Below are 18,959 nucleotides of genomic sequence, written 5' to 3'. Positions count from 1 at the left end.
TAGCCTCTCCAATGCTAACACCAGCCCATCCAGGCTAACGCTAGCCTATCCATGCTAATAGACAGCAGAGGGAGTGCTTGAACCAGTCAATGACCAGCCGAGTGCAGCTAGTCCCTAGTGTATCTAGTAGTAACGCTGGTAAAGGTGCTGATTCTCAGTAAGCAGCACCAGCCTCTCAGTTACCGGCGCCAGCTCATAATCAGATCAGTAGTTTGCTTCGGAATTCACCTCCTGCTGCTGGGCAGTAGTCTTAATTTTGGCCCCCATACCGCGCCATAATTTTGTACCAACTGAGCTTGCTGGACCAGTAGACCCTGCTTTTGATGCCTTCTTCCTGCTGTATCCTGCTTCATGTAACAAACCCACTAGAGGACCTGTGTGGAAGCTGTGTGGACGCAGGATGCAGCATCAGAAACTGATCCAGAAACAGTTTACTAAAGGGTCTCCAGCATTTATTTAAGGTCGGATAAGGATGACTGATTTGCCTGGAGGGTGACCATCGACATAAATATACACCAGACTCTGCTGCAGATGAAGCATCGATGAAGCTGGTGTTGAGAGACGTGGCTGCGTCACCCAACTTCCCCACGCGACGCTCCTCCCCCGCTCAACCTAGAGGAAAGAAAAAAGTTCTCTCCTCCTTCCTTCGCTCTCACTCTTTAACTTTCCTCATGTAGCTGCAGTTCCACGGACAAGGTTCGCTCAGAGGGTTTTAAAGAAAGGAGAATATTGGTCATGAAAACCATCAGATAAAAGAAAAATCTACTTCTTGTGGTTCTCCTCTCAGCGAGCGGCACCATGACGCCGCTGCGCAGCGTCAGCTCCTCTCTCCGGACGCTGCTGGTCTTCTGCGCTCTTCTCGAAGTAAGAAAGCCTGCAACTAACATTAATGAAAACCAAGACGTGTTTTTTTATTCATTTCTCACCGGAATCAATAAAAGGCGCTGCGTTTCAAATATTTACTTTTTCCACGTATAAAAGTGGCTGCACCTGTTGCGCAGGTAAACGTTTGGTTTGCGCAGAAAATAAAAAAAAAAACAGATGTAAAACTTAGTTTTTTATTATTTCTAAAGAAAATATTAAAACGATTGTGGGCTGTAATGCGAAATTACCAATCCGTGTGTTTTGAGAAAGGTCAGATTATTGGCGAAGGTTGAAATGTTGAATAATAAACGGCTTATTATGAGTCATGGTAAAAATGTATGTAAGTCACAAAGATGCACAAACTTTCATCTTTTATAAGTGGAAAAAGTCAAATGAAAAAAACTTTTGCAGACGTAAAATGTTAAATATTAGTCTTTTTTTATCTTTACTTCTGATAAAAATATTTAATATTAGATCCTTTTTGTTAAAACTGTGCTGCTTTGGGGAGAAAATTTAGTAGATGCTCACCTACCTGTCCTGGTCCTCCATGGTCAGTTTGGAGAAAGACAGAAAAAGGTTCAGAGAGGTTGCGAATGGCATGTGAAGATATGTGTGGCCAACACAAAGGGGTCAGGAATGGAATGAGGTGCAGCTCATACCCCCTTTTTTATTCAGAGCCGGGTCCGAGCCAGTCTCTGAAAAGTCCAAACACTTCCTTGTGTTGCAGCAGCAAAGGTAACAAGGCATAAGAAAACAAGGTATAGGGGTTTGGGGGACTGTTTGGAGTGTGTTTTTGTGCACATGACATAAATAATTATAGCTTACTTAATTCTGTTCAGAGAATTTGTGTTTATATCCAGCTGTTGCCCTTCCTGAGCCCTAAATGCTAATAGCTGTTTCTGGTCATTTAAAATTAAAATGAATATAATAGTTGTGCAAAATTAGTCAACTGTGTTCAAACTATGATATTTTGGCTGTACAGCTTTACCAAAAAGAGAACTCAGCTGTCCAGGAAGTGATCCACAATAGGTCAGATCAGTGGTTGCCAACCCTATTGCCTAAAACAAGCCAGGAACCTCAACCCTAACTCCTACCTGCATACACATTTCAATAGATTAATTTTAAACTTTATACAGATATACAGAGCTATAACTCATTTACAGCGTTTTGATTAGTTGGGTGTGTTATTGAACTTTATAAATGAAGTGTTTACAAATATAATCTTGGGAATCTCATAATCTCAGCACAGACAACTTTGGTGGGGTTGCAGACACTGGGTTGGGAACCACTGGGTTGGATGATTATTATTTATAATGTTCATACAGAAAACACACATTTACCATCAGAGTAAACAATTTGTAGAGCGTATTTTGCTCTATATCTTATTGAAGCAGCTCTGAAGTTAACTTAAAAACAAACAAAACTATAAAAAGTAAAAAAAAAAAAGTGGAAATGTTTCAATAAAATGTTAAAAGCCTTGCATATTTTTCATTATTATTATTATTATTATTATTATTATTATTATTATTATTATGTTCAAAATGCTATTACTGTACATATCTTATAATCCTTATTGCCCCAAAAAATGTATTGCCATTTTTCCCTTGACATTTAGGGTTTAAAGGAAGAAATACACTGTTAGTTGGTGTGCAGAAGCTAAAACATTTTTACTTGTTACATAAAAAGCCTAGTCGGTGCAACCTGAGGAAGAACAAAAATGTGTAGAACTATAGGATGAGCATCAAACAATGTTAGAGGGAGGTTTGTTTAGAGTTTACTGCTAATAAACACTCTATATTGAATTTTTATTGGTGAGAAAATTGTTGGGATGGGAGTAAAGAAATGATTTTGCAAATTGAACCAAATTTGAATCAATGCTAGACTTAAAAGATTTAAAATAGACAAATTAACTCAGTCAGCTTAACAAATTCAGTGATGCATAAAGTTAAGTTTAATTACGTACAATTTAGCACAGGTGTCAAACTCCAGTCCTCAAGGGCCACTATCCCACATGTTTTAGCTTTTCCTGTATCAACACGCCTGATTTCAATCAGCAGGTGGTTAACAGGCTTCTGGAGAGCCTGATGAGCTGCTGCACAGGTGAATCAACTGTGTTGGAACAAGGACACAACAAAAAGATGCAGGCTACCGGCCCTCAAGGACTGGAGTTTGACACCCCTGGAGATATTTATAAAGTTTGTGGATGCAAATACACATTCATTTACATTGTGGTGTGACACAAAGTGTCAGCTGACATGTCTCAGACTACCTTATTTCCCCTTTGTTTCACCTCTAACACCTGTGTGTTCAACAACATGGAACATATTTTATAAAGTTAGATTATTTAACACAAATAAACGTGGAAGTGAGTTTGAACGGCCCTGATAAAAACGGAACAACCTTTATCAACACACAGCTCGTCATTGTTCACAAAGCATGGGGTTGGATCAGTTGGAGTAATCGCCAAAGTAGAAAGTGACTTTGAAAAGTTTTACTTCTCTGACAAATTAGTACTGCTTAAGAAGCGAGGAGGTTTTTGTGGCTTTTGACACCAAATCAGTGGCTCAGGTAACTTCTCTTGGCAGAAGCAGCTAGTTTCATTTTTCAAAAAACTGTAAAATTTGCCACACCCGAACCAGAACACCAACACGGAGAAATCAAGATAAGGAAACATCCACCTTTTTTCAGTTCAATACAAAGAAACAGTTAATGTTTTATTTTCTTAGACACAGAGCAGCTTAATCATTTATTTAACTTCTATTTGAACTTCCTTTCAAAAATGTTAGGAATTTTTTCCTGCTGTATATTTTAGAAATAATCAGTCGAGATGGAGCTCACGGAGGCACAGTGGGGTGAAATTTCCCGTTCCTTTACCTCCACTCCTCCTACAGCTACCCTGTTCTGACCCTTTCGCACATCAGCTGTAAGCAAAACAGCAGGACAAAAGGGACCAGAAGATAAGGAGGAAGTGAAAGCATGATGTCTCATTAATTCAGCTAGATTCTAAGAGGAATGTGCATGTTAAACACCAAAGCTCATGGTAGGCTGCACATGCAAATGTGTGTTGGACAGTAACACAGCTGCTTCTAGAGAAAGGCTTTTGCTCTTAGATAACTGCATGCTTTAATGTTGGACTACGATCGTACAATTTTGTTAAACTTAAACAGCAAGTTCTTTCAGGATCCTTTTGTTTAAAGTTCAGGGTAAATGTGAGCAATCAGAATCATACCTGTTCTAGATTGCTCTGTGAACAGCCTTCGCTTGTAGAAATAAAGATTAATTCTAATCAGATTGACAGGCTAATGGCTAGTCACATAAATTGAGCTATTGCCATGTTAAACCAAATCTAATTGCAAAGATGTGGCAGGAGCTCATGATGATGCTGTATACGGGTGTCTGCATGTCCACACGGGGCGACGGTGGCACAGGAGTTAAGTGCTCGCCTCGCAATCGGATGATTGCAGGTTCAAGCCCCGCTCAGTCTGTCACTGTCGTTGTGTCCTTGGGCAAGACGCTTAACCCACGTTGCCTGCTGGTGGTGGTCGGAGGGACCGGTGGCGCCAGTGCTCGGCAGCCTCGCCTCTGTCAGTGCGCCCCAGGGCAGCTGTGGCTACATTGTAGCTCATCCCCACCAGTGTGTGAATGTGTGTGTGAATGGGTGAATGACTGATTGTGTTGTAAAGCGCCTTGGGGGGTTCCAGGACTCTAGAAGGTGCTATATCAAATACAGGCCATTTACCATTTACTTGGAATTTTACGATTGCTTGCTGAAGGAAGCTGCGTTTCTGTAGCTCAGCATGAATATTTCTGCAGGGAAACACATAACTAATGGTGTTGTGAAGATGTATATACTAGCATTTGCATGAACGCTTTATGGAAGATTCAAGGATTGAGTTGTTTTTCAACTAGCACTCAATAATTTGCCCTGTTCGTATTAAGCAGAGTGTACTCTGTTCGACTCTCAGGCGTTATACTCAGCTCCATCTCAAACTGTACAACTATACCGCATGATCCCACGCTACGATTTAATGCTCAGATGCGACCTGACTGCTCACACTGATCCAGGTAGCAACAAGTCAGATCTAAAAGCATGCAAAAAAATTGTGTATTTTCCGCAACTAGTCAGACCACTGAGTCAAAAAAAAAAACTCAAGACCCTGAGACTGTTGTTTGTTGTCATTGAGGCTTGCCGTAGTTGTAGGAGGACACGCAGGGGTTAATGGGGGTTGGAGGAGGAAAAAGAATGAAAACAAGTGAACCAATGTTTTGGGATCTCTTTTCAGTTCACATAAACACAGCAAACACTCTTTTTTGACCATCTTTGCCATTGTGTGTAGGGAAAGAGTGAAAATAAAGAGATAATGTGTGTGGACATGGAAATGGTTGAGCAGACATGTTGGCATGTGCAGTGTGTGAGCGGTTCTGGTACATTTGGGTAATAAAGCTTCTTCAACAGTGCGATACGCTCACAAGAAATGAGCAGAATTTCAAAAGGACTGCCGCTCAGGAGCTGGGTGTGACGTGTTAAATGCATTTTGTTACCTCCTGTAGACCCAAAACTCGACCCCACCTCAAAGATTCTCACACGTAAGGAAAATCGTCTCAAAACGGGCCAACAATCGCACAGCGTCTGTCCTCCTGTCTTTCTGTGGTTATCAAAAACAAAAATTCATATCTTAACCTGTGTTTTTTTCATAGATTTTCTGTTTTTGTTGTCTGTTGTTGTTACGCCATCACTCTGTCCTAAATCAGAGTTTGTCCTTAGAGGAAGTTTGATTTGGGGACGCTGCTACAAGAGTAAAACATAAGCGAGTGTGATCATGAAACAATACTTGAACAATTTAGGGGTGACAAGCTAAATTAGATCAAATTTAAACTTTGATATTTATAATCTTGTGTAGACAGAGGTTGACTTTTGCCTCAGAGTAGTTAAGAGTAGATGCAACGTCTGCCCCAAAACACAGTTGTTAGAAAAAGGAGAGATTAGGTAGGAAAGAGGAAATATTTAGCTTCCCTTTTTTGGAAATGTGGTTGCATATAAATTGTTTCTATGAATGGACTGTCATTCTAGAATGTTCACATTTGAAAAGAGCAACTTTATTTAAACTGCATCAGGTTCACACACTAATATTTATAGTTGTTTTGGCTGGTTTGCTGTTGTTTATTAACATGGAAAAGCTTTTTTAGTGATGTGAAAAGTATTTACCCTGACATTCGCTCCTCTATTTGCTTTTTTTTATCACACTTAAAATTTTCAGTATATCAGACAAAGAAATCCTGATTAAAGAAAAACTGAAAAATTGGTTTAGGTCAGAAAACTTTATTTATTTATTTAATGACTTGGCTGCCAGCCATTTCCTGATCACTAACGGCCTTCGCTGTCAACGTTTCTCGCCATTTTTACTGTTTTTTAAGAGTCACAGAATGTTGTGCGCTAGCATGATGTCGATGCCAAAACAACCAAAACAAAGAGGAGACTCACCTCTTACATCAGGAAGAGTCCGCATGTTTCGAGCGTTATCCGTTCTTTCATAATCAGTTGTCGAATTGTGATCGGCAGACGCTTTTCCGGTTCGCGCCTCACTTTTTTTACAGGAACGGCCCAAATCGATCTCCTAACACATGGATGTGTTGCTTCCTGATCCTGTGATCTGTGACGTATGCGGATGAAGATCGGCTTCATGGCTGAGATGTTTGTTCTCTCAGCGCAGGGGCTCGTTCCGATGCTCAAACAGTAAAAAAATGCAAATGACGACTTTAGTCGTCATTGGCAGTGAACGGTTGGATCTAAAATGACGACTTTAGTCGTCAGTGGCAGTGAATGAGTTAAATACAAAAACAATTTCAAATAAAGATTTCATTAATTAGGGGAGCAAAACTCTAAACTAATCAGGACCAATGGAACAAAAAGTATTTGACCTTCTGGTTAAATCATTAATTAAATATGAGAAAACACTTTATTTGGAAAGCCCAGTGTTCAGTTGCACAGGTCACATTCAGGCCTGACTTCTGCCAGATCTGTAAAATCTGTCTGTTAACACATAACAGGCTAAAAGATCTCAAAAAGTAACACATCAAGCCCCTTCCTAAAGATGTCCACGAACAAAATAACACATCACAAACAACAGCTAAAGCTCTGAAGGCCTCATTTGGATTAGGTTAAGGTCAGAGGTCATGATTAAAAAACAAGAAAGAGAACATCGTACATATAGTCAAACATGGTGGTGGTAGTGTGATGGTTTGGGGCTGCTTTGCTGATTAGCTGTTATTGATGGAGCCATGAATTCCGCTCTGATCCAAACAGTTTTATTATGAATGTCCTGACCTTTGACCTTAAGCAAGCCATTCATACTGGAAACCCTCCAGTGTGGCTCAATTGTGGACTTATTTGGAATAAACAGCATTTTTACTCGAGTTATCTTTATCAGAAATTAAAATCTGTTTGCTAATCCGTGATTTAAAAACACCAAAAAGATTTGTAAGGGTACAAGTACTTATGTCACATAACTTTTGAGCATTCACCATACCACTTTTTCTTTCTCCCTGTTTTTCCATCTAATCGTCCCATTCCTCTTTTTTTATATACAGGAAGTGTTTTTGCAAAAAAGTTTAATTTGTAATTCCAGGCCAGAGAACGTGCGTGCAATGGTGCAGCTTAACAGAGACTATAATGACCCATTGAGGCAAAGTACAAAACTTTGCATGAGTTTATCATGGAACTTTTCACTGTTCCCATTCACTGCCTTGGTTTATCTTCCAGACCTATGCAGCTAGGGGAAATAAGTCAATGCAGCACTGCATGGCATCGCAAAGGAATGTGACATTTTCTAACGCTTAAAGAACTGCCACACTGAGCGGCTTAATGTCACCGTGAGTAGCTGGAATCCTCCAGTAAACGAATGCACTTGTGGATGACGTGTGCCGACGTGCAAAGGCTTAATGTCTGAGACGTTTCTCCTCCTAAATGCATCTTATTTACTTTATTTAAATCAGAAAACACATGTCTGTGTGTGTGTAGCATTTTTTCTTTAAAAGTCACAAATCAAATCCTCCTTTGTGGGGCGTTCCTCCCACTCTTAGACCCTCGCCCTCCTTCAGCTTCATCAGCACAGTTCAGTTTCAGATTAACATCCCTAAACATGCTGGTTTTGACCCAGAATGAAACTGGATTCTGTGCATATGCTGGGTAACACGAATTACAAAGCGCCCCAGTTCCCCAGTCCATGTAAATGAGACCCAGGCATCTCTCGCAGCCTGAAAGGCCTCTTTGTTGAGATAGATATCATTTTATCTGTGTCCTCTGAACAAGTTATAGCCAGAAGACTCTTAAGCCTGAAGAAGAAATAACAAGTCTTCCTCTATTACTAATTTCTTGCTTTTTTTTTGGGTTCACTAAATTCCAAGATTCAAAATAACCCTCAAAATGACCCTAAAATGACATATCAAGGTGTGAATTTGTGTACTATATTCAAATACATTCACTTATAATAAATCACAATATCAAATATCAACAGCTGAACTTTAATCTAACGTTTCCACATAAAATGTCTACATGAAGGCTAGTGAGGCGTTTCAATTCAGGCAGCTGCTTCCGACAGTTTCCATCAATTCCACGTTTATCCTGTATTTTTGCATTCTGTGCAATGTTGACCTTTTTAGTTCCAAAAGCTAAATTCAGGTGTTTAGGATGGAGGGTTTCCCCCAGAACATGAGTTAACCCTGGCGGACTCGGCCGTCGGGGGGGGGGGGGGGGGGGGGGGGGGTGGTCGCCCGCTCTGTCCCGCAGCGCTCCTCCGTGAGAGCGGGGGGGGGGGGGGGGGGGGGGGGTTTGCACACATTCCGCTGCTGTTTCTCACCAGTATCAGCTGATGGAGGGCTCTACTTTCGTTGCGCCGTTCATGTCAGTGGACACGGTAGGGTCGGGGAGGGGGGTGGGGCATGACGCATAGCCTGGCGGGCCGCCAGGCTCATAACGCGCTGGGGGAAACGCTGGGATGATAATTTTATAAATTGTGTTCTTAAAGTGGCAGCGTGTGGGAAAAAATCCATCAAAACGTTGTTGAAAATGAATAAAACAATGCCCAGTCCTTGGAAAATATTGGCGGCTTCGTAACGTATAACCAGACCTCAGGTCTTAAGTACATGGGGCGAGGATCTAGTGTCTTTGGGGGACGCCATATTAGATGTCATGTTTCCTTCTGGCCTACACGGGGTCCTGCGCCCAGAGACAGGGAATTATGGCATCAACAAGTCACCATGCTGTCTTCAGTTCAGCAACTGAACCAGGTGATTTCAATCAGCACAGCGAATGAACCTTGTTCAGTGGCTAAGCAGAACAAAATCATGGAGTTGACTTGTTGATGCCACATTTCCCATCTCTGCCTGTGCCTGTCGATAATGTCACACCAGATAATTTGCGGGATAAATGACTTTTCGATTTTTCCACATTCGAAAACATTTAGGTAATAAGAAGCAATAACAAAACTGCTAAACTCTTCCCAAAACCTTTGTGAAATAACTGGATTGAAACAAAGATGCAATATATTTTGGCCGAGTTGTATTTCCATAGTATGATGACATCATCAACAGGTGGAATACTCCGTGCAGATCCAGAAACTACAGTGCCAGAAAACTAGCTTCGGAATTGCATTCTCTAGATGAAGTTAACTGAAGCCCCCTTCAGACAGGCCATGAAAAACGGAAATGTTCCGGACTCTGTCCGTAAGACCTTTGTGTCTGAATACAAACATCCGGATAACGTGTTCCGGAATTTAACCGGACGAAGCCCCTAGTAACAGGTCCGGACTTGTTACGGACAGGGTGGCTGCTTCAGACTGGTGAGGTAGAGTTCCGGACAAGGGGGGGGGGGGGGGGGGGGGGGGGGGGGGGGGCTGGGGGATGCTGTGCGCGCCTATATAGCTCGCTCCTGTAGCATGTGGCGAACCACGGCAGCTCGCCTCCTACGGTACCGCCTAGACGCACGACGAAGCGCTTCACACCGCTTCAGTGATTCCTTTAACCATTGAGCTTCATCATCCAGGTCTCTTATGCGAAATTATATTTTCTTCTTCTTCTTTTTAGCATAAGTCAGATTCTCCCCCCTTACTACCCAATACTGAGTATCATCCGGCACTGATGAGTTGTCCCGACGCTCCTTAAATCTCCTGACCACTGATGAGCAGATCGACAACAGCTGCTCTCCGGGCACACCCACCTGCACACAGAAAGACTCAGCACAACACAGAGGTTAACTCAGCACAGACCATGACAGAAGGACCGTCAAAGTCTGAGGAGTCATGCAGAGGTTTAATGTTTTCTGCTCCACAGGTAACAACATTTACCGTAATGTTTTTAAACTAGCGACAGACACAGTGATATGGTGGAAAACTACCCAGAAATGTTTGTACTGCCCCCTAGTGTCAGGAAACTACACACTGCCACTTTAAAAATTCATTTCGAGAGAATTTTGAAAGAATACTATAATTAAAAGCCTAAACTACAATAATTTCACTTAAGGATAACCAGGATGATAATTATGACTAATCACATTTCATATATATTTTTACGAAAAAAAAGACCAGTTCAGTCTGATTGCACATGCACACATTTGCTTGATTAATTGTTATTTCTTTTTGTCCAACAGGCCACCAGTGAGATTCTGGAATTAGTTGAGCTGCATTTGCATTTGACTTTGATTGAATTAAAATTGTGTTGCATGTGAGAAGCAGGGCATGGTGGAAAAAGGTTTGCGATGCAGCGTGTGGACTCGGAGATCTTTACTGATGTGCTCCTTAGGCTAAAAGACTCACTTCAGGGTTTTACCAGTTATTTTTTAACCATACCTGTTCCTGCATGGTGACACAGTTGGTAGCACTCTTGCCTCATAGCCAGAACGTTGTAGATTTGAGACCCACCTGCAGCCTTTCTGCATTGAGCTTACATGTGATAAATGACCCGCACTTGTAAGGCGCCTCTCAGAGTAAGGACTCCAAAGTGCTTTACACTACAGTATTCATCCATTCACACTGTTGAGCTACTGCTGCCCTATGTGTGGGTTTCCTCCCACATACCAAACACACAGGTTAATTCGCTGCATTGGTATTATATAGAGTTGTGAGAGCACCTGTGTGTTAACAAGGGCTGCACTCCATTTCTGCAGCAAAGCATTCTTGTTTTGGTTAATAGAAATAGAACACAGCCTTGTGCATGTTCAACTTTTTCAAGTTCTATGGAACAAACCTGCATGTTCCACAGTTGAATTAATTATTTAATGTAAAAAAATAAACAGTAGGCATAAACATTTAAGATGAAGTATATTAAGTAAAAAATTATTTAAAAAAACAAAACAAATATCACTTTAACTAGCTGCCATACAGAAGTGTGCTGGGGACATCACATTTTATACTGACAGGTAGCAGCCGATGTGTACAAGACCTTTCTGTTCTTGGTCACATGTTTGAGGCCAACTTTTGCACATTTCACACCCACCACTTCATTGCTCGGTGTAATGACCCAGCCCTCTTTTACCGTAACCCCCATCTGTGAGCTGAGAGCCTCTGAAGCACAATTTCCTCCTTCTGCAAGCCAGCACGAGGAAGCTCTGGTGGTTAGTGCATTGTACTCTGACGGGTATCTGCTCTGCAAAGTAGTGACACAGACAGTAAATACCACGTCACTCATTTCCATAGCCTCTGATTTTGTCCCTGATAGCAGCAGCTGGACTGTAGTGTGGGAAACTGATATCTGGAGATAGGTACTTATAGCTGAAGACATCATACATGGGGAATGTATGGAGAATAAGTTTGTGTCTAAAGTTAAAATACTTTTATCGGTTCATAAAATGGTACACATATTCATATATTTTATTGTCTTTAGTTTTGCATAAAGGCTGCTATTTAAAAACCATTCACCTGTTCATCTATGTATCTGTCTCATTTTCCACAGTTTGTCCTTTTCAGGATTCAAAGCTCATATTCCTGTTTTACTGGACAACAGACAATGACAGGTCCAGTTTGCTGCGGGGGTGGGGGGGGGGGGAACAAAAGCATCTGTTATATGCAAATGAAGAGTAAAATCAGCCAATGTCCTGCAACAATTAGGAAAACATCCAAATAATGTGCAATGTATTCTAATAAAGTACCTAGATGCATATCAGTCAATTTGTGCATTAAAGTATGTGTTTAATCAGTAATATTTTAGAAACAGAGTACTATTTCTGAGTGAATTTTAACCAAAGTAAAGAACTCAAACGTTAGTACATCTTGCTAGTTCAGGGTTGGACCCCCTTTTGCATTTAAATCTGGCTTAATTCTTTGTGTCACTGGTTGAATAAGGTTTTTGGAATCATTCCTCAGAAGTTCTGGCCAAATTGACTTGATAGCAACCATAGACTGAGTGAACCAACCATCAGTGCCATCACCTGTAGTTTTCTGAAGAGCTACATTAAAGCCCAGTGGGTGATTCCCACCACCACCATCTTGGCCGAGTCACGTGCCATGTCACTCCTCAAAAGTGCAAAAATGGAGCTGAGAACGAGGCTGTTAGGGTGGGGGCAGATGGTTGACACCCATCAAACTCTGAGCAAATGTAGCTACGAGCTAACTGAGCTAACCTGTAGTTAACCTAAGCTAACGGAGGCTGGTGGTGGGTGCTTTTAGCCTGAAAACTGCAGTAGAGTGACTCTGCTATGTCTTCTAGGCTGAAACAGTTTTACTGTAAGGCTGAGAACTTCCCTGGAGCAAGCAGGAGGGCAAGCTGCTAATGCTAGCGCTGAAAGCTCACTGCACACCTATCAATTAAAATGATGCGTCCTTAATTATTCAAAATTTCAAGCTTTAATTACATCTAAATTGATGGCTTATAAAAAAAATTCACCCCACTCAGAGTTTTCATGATGTAAAATTGGACCTATTAACCTTCCTTCCAAAGACAATAACTTCAGTCTTGTCTTTGTTTAACTGGAGGAAATTTTGACTGCATCAATCAATGCCTTGCTCCAAAGAGTGAGTGAGTCTAGGGGACTACAGTCACTATAGGGGATAGAGCTATAAAGATCTGGGTGTCATCTCCATAAGACAATGTTGTTACTATGACCTGACCCTGGGGGCATGTAGAGATGGAAGAGCAGTGGTCTAATCCCAGCTTTCCACCAGACATAAAAGCGGCGTGTAAGGTAATGGAGGCGATTTCCAACCAGGAGCAATTCTGGCAATCTTACGTCTGGTGGAAAGAAGGGATGAGAATCAAACCATGGGAACAGCGCATGTCATGGTGATCTGCTTTGATTTGTGATCACCAATAGAAAGAATATTACCCCTGACTTCCAGATGTGATCGAAAACAACTATGGACTGTGCCTGATGTGTCCCAATAATTTTTCCAATGAAAGGGAGATTAGAGATTGGTCTATAATTATTCACCACTGAGGAATCTAGTTTGTTTTTCTTGGGAAGCAGCATGACTGAAGCAGTTTTCATAGATTTAGGAAAATTGTAGAGCAATTAACAATTTTTAGTACATCAGCTTTCAAGCTGAACCTTCCTTTTTAAGGAAGTCAGCAGGCAGGGTGGACAGCAGGTCGATGAATGTTCACACCAAATTCTGACCAGATCATCTGACCGTTGAAGCTAAACATTTTCTTTTGTTATCAAGTTCTGATGAGTCTGTTGAGATATTTTGCCTCTGTAGTCTGTCTGATTTAGGTTGTTTTTACATCTATCTTCAGGATGTAGATGTTAGATCAGCATTTTGTGAAAATTCTCAAACCAGCTCAACTTGCAGCAACAACCACCAAACTCACAACACTGCTGTCTTACCCATCAGTCCAAACTTCAGCAAGTCATCTTCACCACGTGTAGATGCCCAAAATGCATTGAGCTGATTTGCTGATTGGATATTTAACAAGCAACTGAGCTGGTGTACCCAAAAAGTGGCTGTTGGATGTTTTAACCAGAGTATTTATGCTAAATTATAATCTGACAAGAAGTTTATTGGTTTTCACCCTGATAAAGTTTCAAACAATTAAAATAAAATGTTGCCTGTCGAAATTAAAGATAGCTAACATGCGAGAGTGACATTTGAAACACAATAAAGGGAGGGGTGTTCCTGTCTTCAGCAATGCCTATTGAGGTGAGGAGTGTGTTATTGGCTACTGCCGTGCGCCTCGTGCTTTCCATTGTTTGACCTTATTTAGATGGAGGTCTGAAGTGCAACATAAAACAAAATCTAAACATCCTTAGTGCTGTCAAGTTGTGTTATCAAAGGTTTCTGGGTGGGTGCAGGAAGTACAGGAAGTTATCTTAGAAGAAAACACAATAAGTCGGGCCTGAGGATGGTAGGCAGTGAACTTTAGACAGAACAGGCGGCTGTTTAATGGAAAGGGGAAGAAGGGATGAAATGAGTGTCAATGCAGATCATTTTGTTGGTGCATGCACTTTCTCTGCATCAGATGGTAAACTTCTGCATCGTGATGAGGAAAACTGCTTCCGAAGAGGGTATAGCTTTAAATTTTATGCAGACGTGCATATCGCGTCCCGACAGGCACAGTTTCTACTGTTGAATGTAGTAAAGACAAATTTCCTCAGAAAAATATTTGCATTTCGATTTTTAAAACATAAATTCTCACTACTACCTCTCCAATGACTCCTGATAGACCTCTGGTCAGGTGGTGGAGTCCAATGGAGTTACACCAGAGAGGATAATGGACTTATCAAACCAATAAGGAGGATTTGCAAACATCAACTGAAAAGTTGATGTTTCAGCCTCCAGCATTTACTCTCAGCAAGAGAGTCTCCGGTTAGAATCTCTGGCTGGGTCTTTCTGCATCACCTGTAGCTGTGAAGGACTGGCAATGTGCCCGAGGTGCCCCCCTGCCACTTGCACAGTAAGTGATGGGATCCTAAATCAACCTTTAGTGTTTGGCACGTTGCCATGGCAACACACATCTATTTTTACTGTTAAAATAGGCATTCTAACATCAAACCAGGGAGTTCCTCTGAATTTGACCCTGTCCTTTTTTGTGTAAAGGTGTGAAGCAGAAGAGCAAAGTAAGTTAAAAATAAAGATTGAATGACTAGAAGAAGCTAAAAATGTTATCTTGCTGCTGCCCATCTTCTCGTCAGCTTCTCTCTACATCCACAGTTATAGTAAAGGTCATCTTTTACGTTCAAATTCAGCACAAAAGGCTATAAGTGGGAAGTAGTTGACCTGTCTGAAAATTATTTTTTGTCCTTTTTTGTCAGTCTTGGGTGTGTTGAGATCGTAGCATAATACACAAAGGTTGTGGTTTGAGACAAATAACACAGATTTGCACATTTTACAGCTATCAGTGTCCACTTTCTCCTCTCAGCAAGTCCATCAAGGCCTCTGGCGTAATTTTATGACTTGGTGAAATTCAATCGGCAGGAAAAACATATTGCAACAAATTTTCATCCTTTTGTTATCAGATGAGTTCATGTGAAAGGGCCGATCCCTGAGTAAACGTTATTCAAAGTGATTTTTTAATTGTCCTTTTGTATAAGTCTGAGTGTTATTATTCAGGAAGGAACTTGGGTGTTATCAGAAGGTTGACTTTTAGGAATCTGAGGGAATCAGAGAGTGGCAGGCTGCCTTTTAGGGTGAGGTAATGTTTACAGGGCGGTGAGTGCTGCCATTTCCTCCCCCTCCTCCTGCAGACGGGCCCTGCCAAAGGGCACAGATTGTATTCGGGTCAACAGGGGCCCCGGCTGAATCCCTGAAGAATCAGTCTCCCGGTGAACATTTAAAGAATACAATATGACGTGAAACTCTGAAAGAAATGTTTCTAAGAAATACTTTTAAAACAATGTTGTGCTCTTCAGCAGTAATGAATCACAGCAGAACCACAAAAAAAAAAATAAACGCTCATTTTTTTCTTTTTATCTCAAAGACAAGCTCTTTCCTTGCCGCTTAAGCATGAGATAAATTAGAGGGGCTCTTAAATATTTCTGGGACATTATTCCTCTAAAGGGGCTCTGATGAGGGGGTTATTCCGGCTATTTGGCTGAGAGCCAGAGGATAATGGCTTTGGATGCTGTTGTTTATTTAGCCAGAGGAAAATAAGTGATTCTTCGGAAAATGGCCAAGGGAAATAAAACTTCTGGGAGTTGAAGCTCAGAGAAGTCACATCCCCAAAGGTCATTTAAACAAGAATATTTGTGTGGAAATAAGAGATTGTCATGGAGTTGATTTGCTGCTCGTACACTCTGGTATGCGACCTTTACCATTACGCTGGAAGAGAATCATTGTAATGTACTCATTATGAGTTTACTTAACACAGGCCTAACTACTTTCATAATATGATAACATTTTATTTGTAGTTTTCTTCTTTTTCTGGAGTGCATCATCTTTATGTCGGACATTTTTTTCCCCATTTTTCCACTAAACAGCCATTCCAGAGAACGGAGTAATTTAATGGGATCTCGGTGTCATCATTGTCTCTTCATCAGAAAGATGATGAGTCAGTTGTTCACGACCAGGATAAAGGACATGGCACATTAGTTATGGGTCAGCAGTAGCTCAGGAGGTAGAGCGGGTTGTCCAGTAACCGGAAGGTTGCATGTTCGATCCCGGCTCCGGCCAGAGTATGCTGCTGTTGAGTCCTTGGGTAAGACACTTAACCAACCTTACCTGCTGGTGATGGTCGGAGGGACCGGTGGCACCAGTGCTCTGCAGCCTCGCCTCTGTCAGTGTGCTCCAGGGCAGCTGTAGCTACACTGTAGCTCATCCCCAGCAGCATGTGAATGGGTGAATGACTGATTGTGTTGTGAAGTGCCTTGGGGGTTTGTAGAACCCTAAGAAGGCGCTATACAAGTACCATTAGAACTTGGGATACAGAGAGGCGTACTGCTAGTGTTTACTGGATACATTCTGTTTCTTTATTGGAGACCATAAAAAAATCATTTAAACATTCATGATTATCTGCATTTCGCTAATGCACCAATTCTGTGGCCTCATCTATGAACCGTACTTTCACACAGATCTGTGTGCATTAGTGCGTAGGAACTTATTTACACATTGTGTGGAATTCATTATTTTGCACTCTGCATGGAAATGTTACTAAATATAAGAAAACTATAGACCACGCCTACGAACAGCATCTAGTGGTAGAACGAGGGAACTAAATCATCCATGCGTTTTCCTCATCCACGAATGACTCTACCCAATAAATAATTATTTTGGTGGAACAACAGTTGTGTCACATTATTGGTGCTAAACCACAGGTGAACCACAGGTGACCGACGGGAATCTGACATTGTAGAATGGCTGATGTCGTGTTATTTTTTTAAATCACAATTTTTACTCTTCCCATTTTATTATGTTTTTAATTTTTAATATCTGTTTTTAATTTTATGTAATTGCTGTCCTTGAAAAATCTTGTTTCTTCTTCTTATTATTATTATTGGAGGATTTGACAGAGCATGCTCTCGAAGTACCCGAGAACCTCCTCTGCTCCCCGATCATACACACCGCGTTGCCAAGGTAACCAGACTGAATGACAGCTCAGAAGAGGTTGCTCTCGACAACATTTCCTAATTAAACTAACTGTAAACAGAACGACTCCTTAAATGTAAAATGTAAATGGCAACTCGTTACTCTACGATTTATCATATTAAATCTTTCATTTATTTATTCCTGACAACATTTATTTATTCTCTGCAACCTGTTTGCGTATGTGCTACTTTGGCAGCCAGTGTCTCAATAATGTACTTTTTTTTTTTTTGGGAAAAGCCCAGGGAATTCCCTCACATGCTGAGGACATAGCGTCACTAAATATGGTTAATTGAGGGCGTTTCTGTATGTAAATGACTGAACGGACACAAGCTCCTGGGTATGCAGAGGTGGGATTTATCAGCAGACGATTGCGGAGGAACATGCGTACAAGTGGCTACCGTATGGTTCACAAATCAGGATTTTGACCCTTTGTACACACGTTGTAAATTTCATTCATAGGAAGGAATATTTCTATGAACATTTGATTAATGAGGGCCCGTTTTTTTAGGGCTGATACAAATTTCTGGTCTTTACAGAGCAGCTCTGATCTGATTCAGATATATCTCGAAGAACAATAGTTAATATATCATTTGGTACATTTTTAAAATTCTGATTGTGGAAGTAAAACATAGCATATGATAATCTCAGTGATATTGTGAATCAACGCTTAGCCATGGTGAGTTCACAGATTGGGATGTTTGACTTATTTTGTTGATGCTTGGCGGTTTTATTCTTATAGCACATTTCATAAACAGAAGCAAATCCGTGTGCTTTTCAGGTGCAAGAACAGCATAAAACATTTAAATCAACATAAAAACATAAAATCTATTTTAACCCTTTGATGCATAATGGTCACTACAGTGGACAGGTACTCACAATTGTTATTTACTTATTTTTTCTATTAAGCACAGCTGTTGAAGACTTTATTGCATGTGAGCCTCTCCATTTGGACTTCAGTAAGTCAAGCCAACACATTTCATGTTCAGAATGCACGCTGTCCTAGGGATGGGTACCGAATTTGGTACTTTTAAGGTACCGACCAAATTCCACAGTACTGACCGAGCACCGATTCACTTCATTTCAAACGGTGCCTCGTTTCGGTACCCGTCCTTCACAACATGAACTTGCCTAGACAGCTGCACATACGCAAGGGCGTTATGTCGTCGCTCGCTGCGAGCCAGTTGTAAACAGAGCAGCATGGTAGAAAGAACGCACTCTAAAGCTTGGGTCCACTTCACTAAATGTGATGGGTAACTGGGTGATGAAACCAGTGACAACGATCTAAGTGAGACATCCTCATCTTAATCTGCTCCGGTAGGTAAATAAAGTGTTTAAGATAACGTTAGCTTGATTTGTTAGCTTCCTTTTCGCTAATGGTGCGTTCGCTTTCTCATCGGAACTCCGAATTTTTGACTAGAAGAACATGAACGTGCTCTAAAGTTTGGCTTCATTTTACTAAAAGCGACGGGTGATTGGGTGAAGATGAAACCAGCGACAACAATCTAAGTGTGAGGCATCATCGTTTTAATCTACTCCAGCAGCTAAATAAACTGTTTAAGATAATGTTAGCTTGATATGTTAGCTTCC

General features: G+C 41.1%; 1 protein-coding gene across 4 annotated transcripts in view; it reads left to right on the top strand.

Annotated features, from left to right (window-relative positions):
- Window positions 1–461: 461 nt before the first annotated feature.
- ptprjb.1 (protein tyrosine phosphatase receptor type Jb, tandem duplicate 1) overlaps window positions 462–18,959 on the top strand; it is a 49,890-nt gene continuing 31,392 nt past the window's right edge. For all 4 annotated transcript variants that reach the window (XM_070550704.1, XM_070550703.1, XM_070550702.1 and 1 more), the window contains exon 1: window positions 462–864. In XM_070550704.1, coding sequence (XP_070406805.1) covers window positions 799–864 — 66 coding nt within the window. In that variant the 5' untranslated portion in view covers window positions 462–798. The remainder of the gene's footprint in view (window positions 865–18,959) is intronic.

The sequence above is a fragment of the Nothobranchius furzeri genome, chromosome 4 (assembly GCF_043380555.1).
Source record: "Nothobranchius furzeri strain GRZ-AD chromosome 4, NfurGRZ-RIMD1, whole genome shotgun sequence".
In the NCBI taxonomy this organism is placed as follows: Eukaryota; Metazoa; Chordata; class Actinopteri; order Cyprinodontiformes; family Nothobranchiidae; genus Nothobranchius; species Nothobranchius furzeri.
Note: the sequence above shows the minus strand (reverse complement) of the source record. Positions and strands in the feature narration are given on the sequence as shown.